Source organism: Genypterus blacodes, unplaced genomic scaffold, assembly GCF_046128005.1.
Source record: "Genypterus blacodes isolate CSIRO-AG114 ecotype Tasmania unplaced genomic scaffold, CSIRO-AGI_Gbla_v1 ptg000015l_1, whole genome shotgun sequence".
In the NCBI taxonomy this organism is placed as follows: Eukaryota; Metazoa; Chordata; class Actinopteri; order Ophidiiformes; family Ophidiidae; genus Genypterus; species Genypterus blacodes.
In genome coordinates this window covers 6,974,366-6,992,912 of record NW_027466829.1, presented here as the reverse complement: position 1 = coordinate 6,992,912, position 18,547 = coordinate 6,974,366, and the positions used below count along the sequence as shown (strand labels likewise).

At 45.7% G+C, this 18,547-nt stretch overlaps 1 protein-coding gene and 1 long non-coding RNA gene across 2 annotated transcripts; both read right to left on the bottom strand.

Annotated features, from left to right (window-relative positions):
* Window positions 1-1,796: 1,796 nt before the first annotated feature.
* LOC142989382 (uncharacterized) lies at window positions 1,797-2,126 on the bottom strand. Its single transcript, XR_012960687.1, has 2 exons — window positions 2,083-2,126; window positions 1,797-1,839 (listed from the first exon to the last, which is right to left on the bottom strand). It is a non-coding gene; the product is annotated as an uncharacterized LOC142989382 (long non-coding RNA).
* Window positions 2,127-3,703: 1,577 nt separating this feature from the next.
* map1ab (microtubule-associated protein 1Ab) lies at window positions 3,704-18,254 on the bottom strand. The gene is made up of 3 exons (XM_076140589.1): window positions 6,584-18,254; window positions 5,561-5,793; window positions 3,704-5,394 (listed from the first exon to the last, which is right to left on the bottom strand). Exons 1-3 carry the CDS (start codon window positions 18,099-18,101, stop codon window positions 5,239-5,241), a joined length of 11,907 nt encoding a protein of 3,968 aa, XP_075996704.1. The 5' UTR covers window positions 18,102-18,254; the 3' UTR covers window positions 3,704-5,238.
* Between the last annotated feature and the right edge of the window lie 293 nt (window positions 18,255-18,547).

Here is an 18,547-nt window from a genome sequence, read left to right as displayed (position 1 = left end):
ATAACCTATTCCTGCAGACAATGCAAGGGCAGGGCAAGAAGGATTTTGAAGCTATTAGGTTCTTTCCTCGGCCTAAATATGGGCCATCCAAAAATGGAAAATTTTATAAGGGTCCCCCCTTACCTATGTTACTCTTTTTTGTACTTTTACTCCTTTTTGTAATTTTTCTCTTTTTTGTACTTAATTGTCAATTTAATTTTGAAAGTTTAGTGAAAATTTTAATTTGCTTCAAACACACCAATCGACCCTCGTGCCCTCCTGAGGCTGTGTGGGGAATTTTAGCTTTCAAGCTCCGTCCTCGTCCAAGATATGGGCTTTTTTTTTAAAGTCAAATTTGGTCAAATTTGGTCCCCGCCTTATCTATCTTACCTTTTGTACCTATACTTTGTTTTTGTAATTTTACTCTTAAATGTTATTTCATTTTAATTTAGAAAATTTTACCGAGTCTAAAATTTGCTTCAAAGTCCCAAAATAATTGAAAATTTGATACTTTTGTACTTTTACTCTTTTTTCTAATTTGACTCTTTTACACTTTTACTCTATCAGTTTCCACTGCTTGGGTTTGAATTTAAACCACTCGCATTCCATGATGACAAACGTCTGAGCTGGATTCAGATCAGCTTTGTGGATTCTGCAGGTTTCCAGTCTGTCACAGCTTCTGCACTGGGAGTCTCTGCTCCACCACAGCAACAGTTAATTTGGAATCCTTGTCAGTTTTGGCATGAAAATGTTGAATTTTGATGTGAGAGATCCTGGCACATAGAATTGGATGGATTTTCCAGCATAACAAACAAACCTGATCCCAGCCAGGTGACTGATGGGAAACACAGCTGCTTTGTGTTCTTCTCTTTTACTTCAGCACACACACACACACACACACACACACACACACACACACACACACACACACACACACACACAGTGAGTGGATATGAAGCTGAGCAGGTTATTTCTGGTGTTACTGCCCATTATCCAGTCAAATCCACCCACAGTCCAATTGCTGCTGTTCAGAGCATTCAAGAGGTGTTGGTTGGTTTAAATCACAAGCAAAACTTAACTGAGCAACATATAATCACCAGGAGGAGTTTAATGTTGTATCTGTCCCAGGTTACCATTTTTAAACAGTCACTTGTAACCATCCTTTCAATCCAGCGTTCTTTAAATATGAACAAATGAACTTTACAAAACAAAGATGTTAAAAATTGATCTTAAACTGCGTCCCCTGCACTCCTTCACACCGCTGACACACACAAACTCACACACACACAGGGGGGGAGATTTCAGTGTACTTTAATTTGATGATCACCAGGCTGTTGTTTTCCTTTTACAATGAATCTGCAGTAGTTCTAGTTTTACCAGTTAGATTTAAAGAGAGACAGAGAGATATTGAATATTGCGCAGAGGAAGGAAAACATAACTAAGATAAATACGATGCAGAAATCAGGATCAAACAGAACAACTCGAGTACAGCATCTTCTTAACAACATGTTAACAGGGCAAAGGATAAAAGCACAGCCCAGTATTATATCACTGTAAGGTCGTTTCAGTACCACTTAAGACAATTAGCTTTTTTTTTTTCAAATATACCTCTTTAAAATAGCTTGTTTTTTTTTATTATTATTTCCATGTTAAACAAGTACATTCAGGATTATAACTAAATAAATCACATGCAGAAAGAGTAGATGGATGATGTCACTGTATTGTGATGAAGTATCTTCATTTGAATGCCGGTACAGCGATGGAACTGAACTTAAAGATGTACTTCTGTCCGTTCTGTATCTTTGTTAGCATTTTTGTGTTGTTGTTGTTGTTGTTGTTGTTGTTGTTTTGATCGTACGGCTAAAATGAAAAAGTATCACAAGAAGGATAACATTTCAAATCTGCTCTTTCCAGAGACATATGTACAAATTCTGTGTGTCCACTGCATCACCGCACACACACACACGCACACTGTGTCGTCTGATTGTTTTATTGATGGTTTTTGAGTCTGCATGTGTTTCAAGTCATATTCAGGAAGAAGTTGCAGCTGCAGTTAGTACTATTTCTGTGTTATTGTTAATCTGTTTGTTTGTGGGCTCTCACCTAAGCACAAACCTCCACCTCTCCTCTATGGAGCCCAAGCAGAGCGGCGTCTGACCGCTCTGTGCTTCGCACCCTTTGTTTCTGACTCTGTTTGGTGTGAATGTGTTTGTCCGTCGTTCTGATCCAGCAGCATTCATACTTTAGTACCAACTCTACATTCAGAAAAATAAATCTCCAGTTTAGTGCATTGGGCTTGTGTACAGTCTTACAGTTGGGTACTGAGGGTTTCACAGCGTTCTAGTGAGGCCTTGAACATTATCCTGCTCGAAAGGCCAACGTTTGGAATCTGCAGAACTTAAAACGTCACTCAAGAACAAGTACGACGTGTCAGACCATCATAAAGTCTACGTCGTACACAAACAAGCCTCTTTCTAGCAATATAAACTATAATAAACACTGCTTGTAGCACTGAAGAAGGGCTGAAGATGATTCCTTTTATACAAATAGTTGGAGCTATTCTCATACATGAGTCATCCTAAATGCCCGTCATACAAACCAGGCTGTGTGTACTTGTGCGTACCCGGCTGCTTAGATACTCCTGCATCACACTCCTCACAGCCAGCGAGCCGGCTGAAAACATTACAAAAATAAAGCAGTTTGTCTCCGAAACTCATCTCAAGATGCATATCAAGGCTGCAGCGTGATACAGACAAAAGAAAGAGAGACGACATTGAGCAGCGACCTTTTAAAGCGTACGTCTTTGATTTCGTAATGAGACAGGCCGAGCTGAGAGCGGAGCGGAGCGGGTTTGGAACATGAGCTATGAAGTCCTGAAGGGTTTTGAGTTTAAAGGAAATAGAAGGAGAATGGCTTTGCTCTCCGGTGCCGCAGCTCCCCCTCTTCACTTTCAGCCCAGATTTGAGAGGGAAAGTGGAACAGGGAAGTCGGTTCTGGGAGTCCAAACCTGTCCCGCCCGGCTCAGCTAAGCCTGAACCCAAACGAACCCATAACATTCAGCTGACGAGCCACGGCAGCACACATGCATAGAACGATTACTGAGAACGCGGAAAAGAAAATCAATACGGCGCCGTCTTTTTCAACATGAAATCTAGAGAAAGGAAAAGTAGGAATCGACCACAGAACCTACAGAGTCTTTCTGTAAACTGGCACCGACCTGAACACTCGCTCGCACCAGGCAGCTCCTCTGTGCGCAATCAAGACTCAGACAAACTAAACTACTCCTAACTCCGTACAATCATAATCAACATTCATGCTCATTCAATAAATATTATTCTGGGATTAAAACATTAATATTATTTCTTCATTACAATCAGATGAAGCTCCTTATGTAGCATGTTACTGTTATATATTATATAAACTATAATACGAGCTCTCTGTGCTTCCCCACCCATAACAAAGTGCATTTCCTATTTGGTGCAAATACCTTGACCTAAGACATTCATTAGAGAATGGTGTGAGTGTGTAATGATCTGTGGCGTGTGTGTGGTTAATGGGTTGATCTGCGTGTGTGAATGTACCACCTTCATCCTGACGCAGAGTGTGTGGCGTATGAACTGATTGGTCAAAGTCATGTGTTTAGTTTCTGTGATTTACCCTGGTTCACTGGCGCTGCTTCAAAATGGCTGACACGTCCTTAAACCCCGCCCACCCACCCCCCCTCGCCACCTTTCTGTGGTCCGGTGCGACAAACCCAAAGGCACATAAGAGCAGCCTCCTCTAACACTCCTCCACCTCCACCTAGGCTCCTGTTTCTGAAAAATAACCCTGCTGCTGATAAATGTGCGTATTGCAATTCCCACTGGCGCGGCGTTCCCCTCAGAAAGAGGTCTGACGAGCTCCCGTTGCTACATTAGTCAAAGGTCACCGCTGCCTCCGTCGCTTTGTGGTGTTGATGGAGATGGAGCGATGGAAGGATGGAGCTGAACGCGAGCACATGACAGAAAATCGGATGAATCCTTTCACACGTTTGTCTCAAATCCATAATCGATGCGTTTGTCTCAGGATCATAACTTCCTGCTTCCTCACAAAATATATTATTTATTTAACATAACCTCTATGCTGATATAGACTTTGTTTTTTACCCTATATGTATACTGGAGTACATAAGACCAACGAAGAACATTGTAATGACATAAGATATCCAAAGAAGAGTGGTAAACATCCAGCAGAGATGTGATTGGTGTAGAAACCTCGTCCCTTTGCGTCTGCACCTATTAGATAAACATCCAGAGGAGGACACAACCACAGAGCGTCCTACACAACACTGTACTCCAAAAGATTTAACCCTATGCAACGATTCCCAGCTAAAATGTGAGCGTCATGCACCAGCTAAGCCGTGAAAGCTGAGAAGAAAGATTTCAAACATGGCCGCGTCTGAAAGAGCGGCGACTCCAGGCTCCTCCTACAACGTCACCACGACAGACGAGGCGGGATTTCTTTTTTTTTGTTTTTACAAAACACCAAGTTATGTCTTTGCTGAGATAAATTCAAACACTGCTGTAGCGCGAGCGTAACCGAGATCTTGTCCCGTCTGAAACGAGGCGGAAAAACACGACCCACCGCGTACGATCTACAGATTCACGATCAACGACTAACTCAGGAGAACGTTAGCAGAGGTTCAGTAGCGACGGTGTTATGGCACTCAGTTTGGCCCTTTTGGGGGAAAATTTGTCATGGAGATTCAAATTTCCCAGATGATCTCTAACTGTTAATCGAGCACAAATTGTGAGCAAATGGTGCGAGAAACACGCTGCTAATACTATAAATTGCGGCATTATACATTTAATACACTTGTGGGGAAATGATCCCTTTGTCTGTAAGATCTGAGGCAAAGTTTGCTGTTGTGTGCGATTATATCGCTGAAGATGTAAATTACCACACACACTTATCATCATCGCCACAATTGTTAGTACTAGCATTAGCGCGCTAGGGCAGACGTTCAAAACAATATATGGTATTACATTGTACGATAATCCCACTGTCACTATTTTGACATGACTTTGATCGTCGCTAACGGAATCTAGTGCGTCGAGGACGGCAGAGATGGAGACGGTATCACAAGAGAGCGAGAGGCTTTACGGTAGCATTCGCTCTACCTCCAGTTTGAGCAAATGATGCGGGAGGGGAAGGAAGGGAGGGGAGGAGAGGGGAGAGGATGGGAGGGGAGAGGAAAGCACTGTGGAGGGTTTGTGAAGCTCAAAACTCGATCTTGCAGGCAGGGAAAGACTCATCCTGCATGACGACGGTGCTGCTGGAGGCTAACACCATGATGTTGAGGTCCTGTTGCCTCTCGTGGGTCTGCTGGTACCACTCTCTGGTCACCTCCGTGTCATGGGTGGGGATCAGAGTCACCTGACGGGAGAGAAGGAGTAGAACGCAAAATGAGGAGGGGAAGAAGCAGGTGGGAGAAAACGGATATTGTATGTGAGATTGGGCTATACAAATAAAATTGACTTGACTTGACTTCTACTAATCAATATCCAATCACCTGGAAGCCTGAGAACCGTCTTAGACGTACCTGTAAATTGGAGCCCCACTGAGCTTTCCCCTCCAACAGTGCGTCCAGGACTCCTCGACTGGGCTCGCCACTCCCAGGGTCGTTTCCGCTCACGACATAGTAAGAAGCTCGCACTCGCTTGAAGAACTCCTGGTCGACGTTCTTGCCGCTGCAGTGGTTGGGCACATAGGCCAGGTCGACGTAGATGGGCGGCCCCGGGGGGACGGCTGAACCAGTTTTCTGTGGGTTGTTGCCTGGAGAAGAACCACGATAAATACCAACAATGATGTGATATAACATTACTTACTTATGATCACTGATTCTAGTCATTAAATTACGCAAATCAATCGAGTCTGCAGAAACATCCCCGCCGTATTGCTGCACACAGTTTCTAATGAGCGGAATCTTTGTCTCATGTCCAGATCTGATGTTTACACACGCACACTGGGACAACAGCCAGTGGAGTACAGCAATTAAGGCAGCAATGTGATTAAGCTGTTAACATGATTGCATCTCCTGCCCATAACAATCCCATTTGCACGCCTTAATTGATCCAGACACAAAATCGAAGAATGCAGTCAACCATTTTCCTTAATGGAACTCTGACTGAACGACTCAACAAATGTAACACGTATAAACAGAGCATGATATTTATTGATTATACTGGTACAATCCCCCATATACACTTTGTCACTGCAGTTCAGTTGAGTGCATAATCCCGTGTATGTGATCGGGGCACACACAATTGTTGAATATGTGCTGTAAGTGCATTACAATTGCTTTGTGTTTGTGTGTGTTAGGACTAAATGGGATGTCTGGGTCTTTGCTTTTTTTAAATTATGCATATCTCTCTATTGTGCCTGATGTCTGATGTGCTGGCATGAATAATGCAGCCACAAAAAGTGAGAGCCAATCTCATCGGACATAGGTCAGATTTTGTTCGTACGACATTTTCGACAGCAGAAGCTCTGAATTTATAACGACTAAATGCCAAATTGTCAGAGGAAACGTCAAACGGTCACCTTGCCTTTGTGTGGAACCCACCTGAACTGCTCTTGACTCCATTGACCAAGGCCTTCCCAGGGTTGAGGATCTCACTCCTGGAGCCTTGATTCTCAGACATCTTCATCAGCCTGGAGTTTCTGTCAGTGTCCTTCCTCCTGAGCGAGGCAGAGCGAGGTGAGGCGGAGTCCTTAGATGTCTGCTTCACTGGAGTAGAGGACCTCTTCCTGACCTCTCCCTTTCGAGCAGGTGAGGCCGATTTGGGTTTGCTCTTCCTGAGGCCTTTACTGGTCTTAAGGTCCTTCTTTTGAATCTTCTCTGTGTTGACGTGGTCGTTAATAAGAGCCTCTGGATCGACCATGCACACATCTGGGTGAGGAGGGTGAGGAAGTGAGTCTTTCATTGGAGTGGGAAGGGGATCATGAGACCGTGGTGATGAGGGATGGTGTCCTCCACTAACACCTGAAGCAGATAATTTGTCTACGGGCAAATGTTCAGCATCTTCGTCTGAGTCCAGATTTCCTTCAGCTGTTATGGATGGACACTCCTCAGTTTCCGGAGGGACGTCAGAGTCGGACTGTGATGGCAACGATTCACTTGCTGACGTCGGAGGCGTTTCCTCTCCAGCTAACGTCGCGGTCAGCCCAGATGACGTGCCGCCAAACTGCTGAGGCCCGGGTGCAGCATCTCCATGGGGAGCAGGAGCATGGTGACGCCTCTGCTTGTGAGACCTCCTCTTCACAGAGTGTTGTTCTTTATCATCTTCATCCCCTTCCTGGGATCGATCACTTTGTGCGTCGCCCTCCCCCTCATCACTAGAGAGATGATGAGGACTGGGGTTGATGAAGGATGGAGAAATTTCTCCTTTGCGGTGTTTGTATTCACAAGAGGAGTATCCTGGAGGGGAGACGGATGAGGACGTAGCTCCCATGTCCAGGTCACAGGGACGACCTGTCTGTCCATCTCCTTTGCTAGATGCGTCTTTGTGATGGGTATCTTTGGTGCAGGACAAGGAGGTACCATGGGCACTTGTCATCCAATCCATGACTTCCTCCTCTTCATCCTCCTCATCATCATCGTCACCGTAACCTGGAGGCGGGGCACTTGGAAAATCTTCAGGCCTCTGTAGAAGTTCCCAGTCAGATAAACTACTTTTCCTCCTTACTCCTGTCTTTTCCGATGGCTTGCCCAACATTTTCTCTTCTACTCTTTCTGCCTCGCCGTCTTTGCCACTTAATCCTCTTTCACTCATCTTCTCATCCACTTTGCCGTCTTTACTTGCCTTTATCTCCACTTCCTTACTCGTTTTTTCCTTACCATCTACATCCTCTTTAGTAAGCTCTGTCTTCTCAGCACCTCCACTTGCTTCTGTTTCTTTTGATTCTGAATCCTTCAAGTGTTCAAGACCTGCAATTGTTTTTTCATCTTTAAACTCGAGTGGTTTCTCTTTTGTTTCTTCTCTTTTGGAGATGTCGGTTATGGCACATGAGGTTATGGTAGATCCACTGAGAGGTTTTGTAGGACTTACCAACTTTGCCTGTTGAGTTGTTTGTGTCACCACTTCAGGCTTAGAGTCGATAGAAGTAGAGGTTATAGTGACTGTCTTTGTCTCTACAGCATGTGTAGTGCTTCCTACCATGTATGACTCAGTTATTGAAGTGATTGTTTCACATTCAACTTGATCTGGGAGGGTGCTATCTCCTGTTCCAAGTGTACCAGACACCTTGTTTTGTGCTGAACCTTGGGACCCTCTGTCAAAGTCAGGCTCTAATGTGAATAAACTCTCTGAAAGTTTGGACATGGAAAGTTGAGGACTTTGAGATGGTGTTAGAATTGATGTTGTAAACGTAGATTCTAATGCGTGCAAACTTCCTGTGCACTGCTTTGTGTCCATTTCTGGTTTTGCTGAATCACCTTGATCTTTAATCTCTGTGGCAGAAGCAGACAAGACTTGTGACGTTGTTTTGGTCTCGTCCAACTGACTGGGCAAAGACACCTGTGTGAGACTAGATACAGGAGTGTCAGGTTTCTTTGTCACTTCCATGTATCCTCCACAGCCTGAGCTAGACTCTGTCACAGATGGTGGTGGCTCCTTTTTGATTGTAGCTGCCTCAGAGTCCTGCCTAGTGCCAGAACATGATATTTTTGAGAACAAATCAACATCCCCTCCAAAGTGGCTGCTCAAGGGGACAGATGCTGAGGCTGACGAAGAGTAGCTGTATGATGTAGAGGAGTATGTTGAAGGAGAATATGTCAATGTGGTGTACGTGCAAGCTGATGCGGCAGCTTCCTCGTGTTTTGCAGTGCTGTCCAGGGGCTGGCTCTCCTCTGGGCTGGATGCTTGACTTTCTGCTTGGATGTCTCTTTGGCTGTAAGGCTTACTGTCACTTAACTTGGATTGTTGGGAGGCCGTGAGGGTTTCTTCCCTGTCGTCCTTCAATCCTACCAGACTGTCCTCACTGTAAGAAGGCTCAGATGATTCAGAGGGACAATCAGCCAATCCGATCTGTCCAATATCTGCATAGCTACATGTTAGCGGTGGGGAGGAGCTGCTTGTAGGCTTGGACACAGACTCTGCATCCACAGGTTGCAAAGCGATACTTGTCAAGCTGCTTGTGGTTGTTGGTTGGTGGTGTCCTTGTGACAGGAAGCTTGGTTCTAGTAATACAGGTGACACAGATCCTTTGCCTTGTTCTCCTTTCTTTGAGTCTGGCACTTCAGAGGTATCCTCAGCAGATGATGACGTTTTCTGAGTGCTTGGCTCAGCAGTTTCTTGAGCAGGAGCTTTTTCTTCTGGTTTCTTTGCTTCAGGAAGTTTGGAGGCGCTTTTATCATCAGCCATTGCTTCAGGTACACCTTCCTCTTTCAATGGCGTAGTTTCAGGAGATGGTGATTTCTCACTCTGGTCCTGTTTATCTGTCTCAGTGACTTTAGATGTTGCTGCAGCATCTGTTGGAGGTTTACAGACGGTTTCTTCTTGACTTGACTCAGCCAACTGAGATTTTTTATTGGAGTCTTCCTTCTCCGCTGACGTTACTGAGGGTTTATCATCAGAGCTGCGCCGGCACATTTCCTTTTCAGACTGCTCTCTGGCACCTTTCTCAATATCGACATCACTCAGCTCTTCTTCCTCTTCCTCGTCCTCATCCTCTTCATCATCATCCTCCTCATCGTCATTGAAGTTCTCCCCCTCCACAAGAAACCTTTTATCGACCATACTATCTTTTCTTTCTGAAAACGCAGAGCTACTAATTTGACTATTGTCGGATGTGAGAACATTATTATCTATGTCCTGGCCTAAGAATGTGGCGATTGGTGCGCTCCTTGATGCACTTGATGTTTCTTCTCTTTGAGCATCTGATGTTTGTTGAGTTAGGATGTCTTTCTCTGCTGGTGAGCGTCGGCCAGAGGGAGATCCTCCTTCTCCTCCTCCTCCTTCTGCTCCTCCTACTTTAGCAGGAGATGCCGATTTTTCTTTGAGTGACTCAGCACATTTTTCTTTTTCAGTGGTTTTCTCTGTATATTCTCCGATTGACATGCAAGTGGACGATACGTGAGTGCTAATATCTGATTGGCTCCAAGAGGAAGAAGGTGTTTCTGGTCTTACTGAAAGTCCTGATGAGTGAAGAGCTGCGCTGGTAGAAACTGTGCTACTTTCTCCTGCAGCCCCTGTTGGAGCGGCTGTAGCCGTGCTCTCCTTCACGTCATCTTTCTCTTTCTCTTTCTCTGATTTTTCAGGTTTGTCCTCTTTGGGAGTGAAAGAATAAGAACACGACTCTGCAGCTTGGGCCATTTTGTTGTCGTGCATGTCTACAGAGGAAAAGCTCTTGTCAACGTAAGGTGTTTCTAGTCTTTCTTCTCTCTCGCTCTCTTCTTCTAGGCCTTTCTCTTTATCTTCAAACTTAGGGGAGGCACTTTGACTGTGGTGGCTGCTTCTTTCACTCTCTGTGAGTGACACTGGGCTGTAGTCAACTCTGCTGAAGGACAGTGGCTCCTCTTTGAACTCCTCCATGAGGAACATGACTCCACCAGACTCTGGCTGGCTGGTTCTCCTGTTATCATCAATGCCAATATCAGAAGTATGATCAAAGTCTAAAGAAGCCCCATGTTCTTCTCTCAGGTCTGAGTCATCTTTTGGAATAGGCTTTTCATATGGTTCATACTTGGAGGCACCAAGGTGCTTTTCTTCTTGTGGGCTTCCACTGACCATCTCTTTCTCAGAGATCATTTTCTCACCACTGTCCAGATCTGCCGTGGCACTAACAGGTTTTATATCTGCGTGGCGTGTATCCTCAGGAATGTGCTCAGGATCTTTACCCAACATGAAATAAGAACAAGGATGTGATAATCCAGGAGAAGCCACCTCACGTTCTCCTTCCATTTCCCTCTCTGCCTCCTTGCCTTGTTTCTCGTCCACCTCTGTCTTGTCTTTAGGAGGTCCTGAGCTTGCTTGAGGAGTCGTCTCTTTCTCCAGCTGGATTGGTTCCACCAGATTGCTAGATTGGCTCTCAGTGCTTCCAGGTTGACTGTCTGTACTTGGTAATGTTGCTAACACATGTAAGTCTGATGGTGGTTCCTGTTTGGTGGTGGATGTAGCAGTAACAGGTTCTTGTTGAGGCAGGATTTCACTTGAGGGTGACTCCTCCTTTGATGTGACAACAGCAAACGATGGCTCTGGCATTGCGAGCGGTGCAGACTTGGCTTCAGCTCTGATCAGATCCATGTCTGCCTCAAGCAAAGGACTGAGCTCTTCTTTTCCAGAATCTTTGACATCTTCATCAACAGAGGGCTCCTGCATTGTAAGTATGGGTATTGTCACTATCGTCTCTTTGATTTGGTCACTGGGCATCTGTGAAGTTTGAGTTGAGGGCAAACCTGTGGAGGTGAGGTCATGTTCAGATTTTCTAGGCTCCACTGACAAAGGCCTGGAGCCGGCACCTCCCATGCAGATGTCTTCCTCTTCTTCCACTTCCCTATCTTCATCAGACGAGTGAACCACAAATGGAGGCTTGTAATCTGACATGGATGCCATCGCTGGTTCTCCTGATGGTGTTTGTGATATTTGTTTACTGGCTTTTTCCAGATCTTTCTCTTGTAGTTCCTCCCTCTCCCATTTCTCCTCTTTGCTGTGGTCAACATCAGAAGAATCCTGCTTTTCCTTCTCAAATGGCTCGTCTGTCTTTCTGTCCAGAGCATCCTTTTCTTTAGCGTGTTCACACACTTCCTTCTCTTCTGTCTTGACCTTTTCGTCTTTATCTTCTGTCTCGTAAGTGTATTCTTTTTCTTTTTCTTGTTCCTTTTCCATCTTTTGTTCTTTAGTCAGTTCAGCAATATGTGCATCATCTTTTTCTTTCTCCGTCTTCTCCTCTTGACCAATCGTCACGTCTTTACAAGGCTCAATTTCTTTAGAATCTTTCGGAGTCACGTCGTCGAGTCTCTTCAGATCTTCAGTGGATTTAGTTTCAGAGCCGTCTTCACAAGTTGGCTGCACTTTTATCGATTCTTCCTTCTCTTTATGTGCAGCAGTAATCTTATCAGCGATGTCTTCATCTATATTCACAGCAGCAGCCTTGGAAATATCATCGGTCTTCGTCTCCTGCCAGGGCTGAGTCACAGGAGGATCTACCTCTTTTTTATCATCCGTCTTGGATTCCACAGTATCATCCTCCTTCCCTTTCTTCTCATCTTGGCTGCTGAATGTTGGAGTGTGTGTCTCCTCTCCTGTGTCCTGTTTTAAAGCAGACTCTGTAGCACATAGATCATCTTTGTGCTCCTGTTTGATGAGTTCAGCTTCTTGAGCGTCCTGTTTGACTTCATCTTTCACCTCCTTAGTGTGCTCCATGTCTGCATCTTTCTCTGTTTCCTTCTCACCTTTTTCAATTTCTTTATCTTCCTTTTCCTCCACACTGGGTTTGTGGTCGGGGGTGCCCTCCTTTTCTGCCTCTTTAACCTCCTGCACCTTAATCTGTTCACTCTTTTCCACCTCTTTCTCCTCTTCGACGGATTTCACAGGTGATGGAGTTTCATCTTTTAGCGTTTCTTTCCCTCCCTGATCCACAAAGGACATAAACTCTGAACTGTCACTCTTTGCTGTGTCCTTTTCAATCTCCTCTTCTTTGTCTTTAACGTGTTTAACACAAGTGTCAATTGTTGGTGTTTCTTTCTTCTCCTCTGTGAGTTTGAGAGCAACACTGTGAACTGCTTCCTCTGTCACTGACTCGACAGCTAAACTAGCATCTTTGCTGACTTCTTTCTCCGTCTCAACTTGTGCGGCAGGTTTAGCTTCGGTGTCCTCTGCAGCAGTGACATCATCCTTGGATGCTTGGACAACAGAACTGTCTTTGATCGTTGTTACATCTGTCTCCTCAATCAAGATGGGTTTGACAGTAGAAGTGTCATCTTTCCTTTGCTCTTGCTCTTTGTCTTCCTCCATGACAGCTTTGACAGCAGCAGTATCGTCCTTAAGTGTCACTTTTTCCTCTGCCTTGGTCGTCGTGGCAGCAGATGAGGACTCGTCCACAGATATAATGACCTGCTCCTCTTCCACCTTGGTAGGTTTGCATGGTGTTACATCTGTTTCTTGTTTCATAACAGTAGTATCCTCTTTACTTATCTCTTCTTTCTTGTCTTCTGTTGTTGGTTTGAGGATCTCGTCCTTGCTTGTCATCGTGTCCACTTTAGTAGGCGTGGCACCAGAGACGTCGTCTTTTCTCGTCTCTTCCTCCTTTCCTTGTTCCGTGACTGGCTTGACATCTTTCTCGGTTGTATCTTCTACCTCCACCTTGGTAAGTGTGAGGATGGAGGGAGCATCTTTACCAGTCGTTTCTTCCTCTTTGGTGATCTTAGCAGCAGTGACATCAGGAGTCTCTCTCTCCTGTTCCTCTTGCTCCTTCTCAATGTGCTTGGAAACACAAACATCTTCCTTATCTTTAACTGGTTTGATATCAGATGTTTCTTCCTTTGGTGTGTCTCTTTCTTTCTCTTCTTCAGTAGGCTGAACATGAGACAAGTCTTCTTTCTTTGTCTCTTTCTCCTTCTCTACTTCAGCAGGTTTGATATCTGCTGGAGGAGTCTGTTCCACCGCCTTCTCTTCCTGTTTGATGAGGCTCACGTCATCTTTTTCCGCCTCTTTCTTCTCCTCCTCTTTACCAATCTTCACATCCGGCACATCGTCTTTCTTCACCTCCGATTCCTTCACTTCACTTTCGGTTTCGACATCTAAATCTTTCTGCTTCTGCTCGTCCTTAATTTGTTTGACCTCAGAGGGAACAATTTCTATCTCCGCTGCTTTGACAGGTTTGACATCAGGAGGTTGTTCTTCTTCATCCTTTGGGGTTGTGTCAACAGTGTCGGTCTTTTCTTCACCTCTTTCCTTTTGCTCTTCCTTGATTTGTTGAATATCAAAGGTGTCATCCTTTTCTGCCTCTTTCTCCGGCTTCTCATCTTTAATGTCTGTTATGGCAGCAGCATCAAACGGAGGAGCAACTTCCTGTATCTGTCCATCCTTTCCTGTCTCTTTATCATCTTCCTCCTTGACGATTTTAACTGTAGATTCAGCGACATGATCATCAGAGTCATCTTTCTTGTCATCATCATCATCATCACTCTCCTTCTCTGGGAGTTTTCCTGGAGCTGATACTTTAGGTCCAGTCTCCTGAAGCCCGCCAGAAACCACCTTGCTAGAAGGTTCCTCAGTGAGTGAGTCCCTCCCTGGCATAAGTGGTTCAGCTTCAGCTTCTTTGGGTTTGTCTTCATCTTTTGGTGATTTTGAAATGTCTTTTTCTGGCTCTTTCACGTCTTTTACTGGCTCCTTCATGTCTTTTTCTGGCTCTTTCACGTCTTTTACTGGCTCCTTCATGTCTTTTTCTGGCTCCTTCTTGTCTTTTTCTGGCTCTTTCACGTCTTTTACTGGCTCCTTCATGTCTTTTTCTGGCTCTTTCACGTCTTTTACTGGCTCCTTCATGTCTTTTTCTGGTTCCTTCTTGTCTTTTTCTGGCTCTTTCACGTCTTTTACTGGCTCCTTCATGTCTTTTTCTGGCTCTTTCACGTCTTTTACTGGCTCCTTCATGTCTTTTTCTGGCTCCTTCTTGTCTTTTTCAAGTGATTCATCCAAAGATATTGAAGTGCTTTGTTTGTGATCTTTCTCTTCAGGTTTGGTGACAACATCAGGGACTTCCTGTTTCTTTTCCAGCTCCAATCCAGGGAAGACCTTCATCTTCTCCTCTACTGGCGACTGACGGAGAGGAGAATGGGCCGGACTGGTGGGTCCAGACTGTGCAGGGGAGGCCATTTTTACAGTGCTATCATCTGGACTGAAGCAGCGCTCCTCACTCTCTGAAGTAAATGAGTCTGATCCAAAAAGTTTAGTAGGCAAAACAGCTGAGACTTCTTTAGGTGCATCTAAACGCTCCTCTTCAACTGGTGGGTGAAGTGTTTTTGTATCTTCTGTAGATTTTGAAACAGGTGACACAGTGCCAGCAAGCGTTTCAGTATCTTTCTTGTTATCATGGAACATTTGGCTTGTAGCATAGCCCTCTTGGAGCTTTTCAAGGGAAATGTCAACATTTGGAGTTTGATCTTCGTCTTCCTCCTCCTCTTCTTCTTCCTCCTCCTCCTCACGAGCATCAGGAACCTTTATTGGCATCTTCAGTTCAGTAACAGGAAGCTGGAAATCCTCGGTTGGGGACCTGGAGCTCTTGTCTTCCTCTAGAGAAGGTGGTGAGGTGCTTCCTATAGAGGGTGGGAGTTCTTTGCCCTGGGTTTGGTCTGTGGACGTTGGTAGGTGAGTGGTGCTGGCAGAATCCATAATCAAAGAGCTTATGCGTTGTTCCTCAGCTGGAGGTGCTGCGACGGACGCCGCAGATTGGTCTTCAGCAATAGAAGTGGGGAAGGAGGACAGCTTGTCATACTCAGTGATGGACGTTGCAGAAGACACGTGTTCTTCTTCTGCCAGAGGAGCGGTGATGATGTTGGTGAACACAGACACCTGCTCCTGCACAACTGGTATAAAGTCTTTGTCTGAGATCGCTGCTGCTTGCATCTCCCTCATGCCATGAATGTCCACAAACGAGTCAGTTTGATCTGGAACAGAGACGTCGTATGCGCCGACGTCGTACTGGAGATGTGGTATCCTCTCCTCCGCCTCCTCATGAATCTCCTCATCAGAGATCGTCTGTTCCGTCTCAGAATAGCCAGGAATGGTCTCATCTTGGATGTAGGAGATGGGCTCTGCTGCAGCGGCTCCTTGAACTATGGAGGTTATGGGAGCTGTGGCCCCTCCCACGTGAGACAGGTATCCCTCTTCGTCTTCTTCTTCTTCGTCTTCTTTGGCTGCGGCCACCATTTCGCCGATAACCACGCCCAGTCTGTCTTCAGCTGCATCGTCTGGTTTGACTTTGATCTCTTCGTCTGCTATTACATCCAAGTCCTCTACCTCCTCCAGTTCAGCTTTTTCCACTGCCTCCTCCTCCTCTTCCTCCTGTCCGTATGGAGTCCTGTGTGATTGATCTTTTGTCTCAAACATTGCTGGGGGGATTCCTGATTTCTCCATTTCTTCAAATTCATGTTTCCTGTCAAGCCCGTCGTCCTTTGCCTCCTTCATCTCATCTTCCTCTTCTCCTATCCCCATATCCTCCTCTTCCTCTTCCTCTGTTTTCCTTTCGGCGGTTTGTGCCACCACTTCCTCCTCCTCCTCCACCTCTTCCTCATCCTGACTTGCTGCTCCTTCATCTTCAAACTTCTGAGCCTCTTCTCTCTCTAATGCTGTCCTTTGCTCTTGTGTCAACTTCACGTCTTCAGCTCCTGCTTCCTCTCCTGTCGCTAACATCTCCCTCTCTGGAGACCTTGTGACAGGAGCCGTTACTGATACCATCACCACTTCTTTCTCCTGCTCCTCTTGGGTTTGACTTTGTGCTGTTGGCTCTGAGGCGGCTTCATCGCTGACAGGCAGCTCTGATGATACGATGACAGCGTCAGCCTCTTTGAGATCTTCAAATTCCTTGGTGAGGTCTTCGGGCGTGGAGGGAACAGACATCCCCTCAACTGCTCCGTTCTCTACTGGTGCAGGCTGGATGATCTCGGGCACTGGTTCCTCTGGTTTGGGTTGAGCAGGTTCTGCCTTGGCTGCTTTGGTTTTGCCAGTCTTGGGTTTACCCGACACCTTGGCCCTGTGTAGCGTCTTTCTGACCTCTGGTGTCAGAGGCTTGAGGTCCGGCTTTGTCATTTTTCTCAGCTCAGGTTTAGATGCGTCCTTCTTTTTGTCCTCTTTGGACTTGCCATCTTTCTTCTCGTCTTTTTTAGCCGAGTCATCTTTCTTCACTTTCTTAATCTCTTTCTTTTCCTTGTCCTTTTTCTCGTCCATTTTTGACACCCTTTCCTTGGAGTGCTTTTTGATAGATTTCTCTTTCAGGAGTTTTTTCTTTTCTGGCACATCAGTTTTGGATTTTAGAGACTTTGTCGGTTTTTTCTCCTCCTTCTTCTCTAACACATTTTCCTTTGCAGAGTCGCTCTTTGCCTCTGTGGCAGCTGACACGTCGTCTTGCCCTTCAGTTTCCTTCTTTGAGGGCTTTGCCGTGGTCTTCGGCGAGGACTTGAGACTCTCTTTGCTATCAGTCCTTTGTTTTAACTTTGTCTGTTTGATGAGAGAGGGAGGACCTCCAGCAGCAATGTCCTTCTGTGTGGCTACAGGGTAACGCAAAAAGTCAAGGTGCTTTAGTTTTTCTAGCCCCTCCAGGATCTTGTTCTGTGGTGCATTTCCAGGGAACAGCACTCTGACGATCTTCTCTGCAGGGTTGGCAGGAAGCCAAACGACTAAGGCTGTAACTGATGTCAGGTAGGGCACAGAGATCTCTCCTTCTTTCCCATTAGGGAGTATGATACCAGTTTTAGCCTTGCTATTGCCGGCCCACTTTTGCATTAAAAACTGCATCTCTTTACTGTCTTTAACAGGGTTGAGAATATACATATCTAACTTGCCCACTCCCATCTTGTGGAATAGAGTAATGGGCTCAACAGTGTTGCTAACCACTCGAAAGAGAGGCTCTGGTTTGACTCCTAGTTTGTTAAGGTACTGCAGAGTAAGTGAGGCCTCTTCAATGCTGCGCTTCATTTTCAGATTTGACTCTGGCATACGAAGCTTTTCTGGCACATTGAAGAAGACCACGCCCAGCTCTGGAGAGATCAGGTTCTTCATCCAGTCGCTGTAGTTGGTGGAGCCTTGGGATTGCTCCTCCTCTTGTTCTGCTAACTTCCTCTGAAGAAGCCCGTTGATACCTGGGAGATTGTCAGCGCCGATGTGTGTGAGTAGAATTGAATCGATGCGGTCCAAGTGGCGGACCAGCTTCCAGAAGCAGGATTTCCGTTCAGAGCCTCCGTCCACTAAAATGTTGAATCCGTTCACGGCAAAGAGAGCGGAGTCTCCTCTCCCACCGGGAAAGATGTAGCAACATGGCTTGGACAGTTTCAGAAAGCCTCCAGAGGTGGGAGGCTCCAGGAGGTCGTAAGGTGAGGGTACATCAACCGTCTCAGAGATGTACTCTGTGAACTCTGCAACACCCTCCATCTTGGGAAGAACAGGATCAGGGTTCAGTCTAAACTCCAGGAACTCCCCTAGACTGTGCTGCTGGCCCACGGAGCTCCAGCCCACCTCCCCACGGCACGACACGGTAAGTGTTGCCCGCTGATTGGGGGCTGTGGTGCCCAGTAATTCACTGACCTGCAGGGAAGACAGAGGCAGAACCATGAGTCATTCATGTAAAGTACGTGTAGAAATGAAATACAAGGTGCAAATGCACAAAAGCAGACAGTAGAGGCACGTATCAAACCTTCCATATGTGTTCTTCCAGATGAGACTAAATCATTCACATGCATGTCAATGTTTAAACAGCGTGGTGTGAGTTGACAGGTGATGACTTACCTCAGGATCAGCAAGGACACCTGAAAAAGTCTGGTAAGTGAAAACCCCAGTTTGGAGAAGAAGGTCACCGTGATCTGAGCTCTGTCCACTCA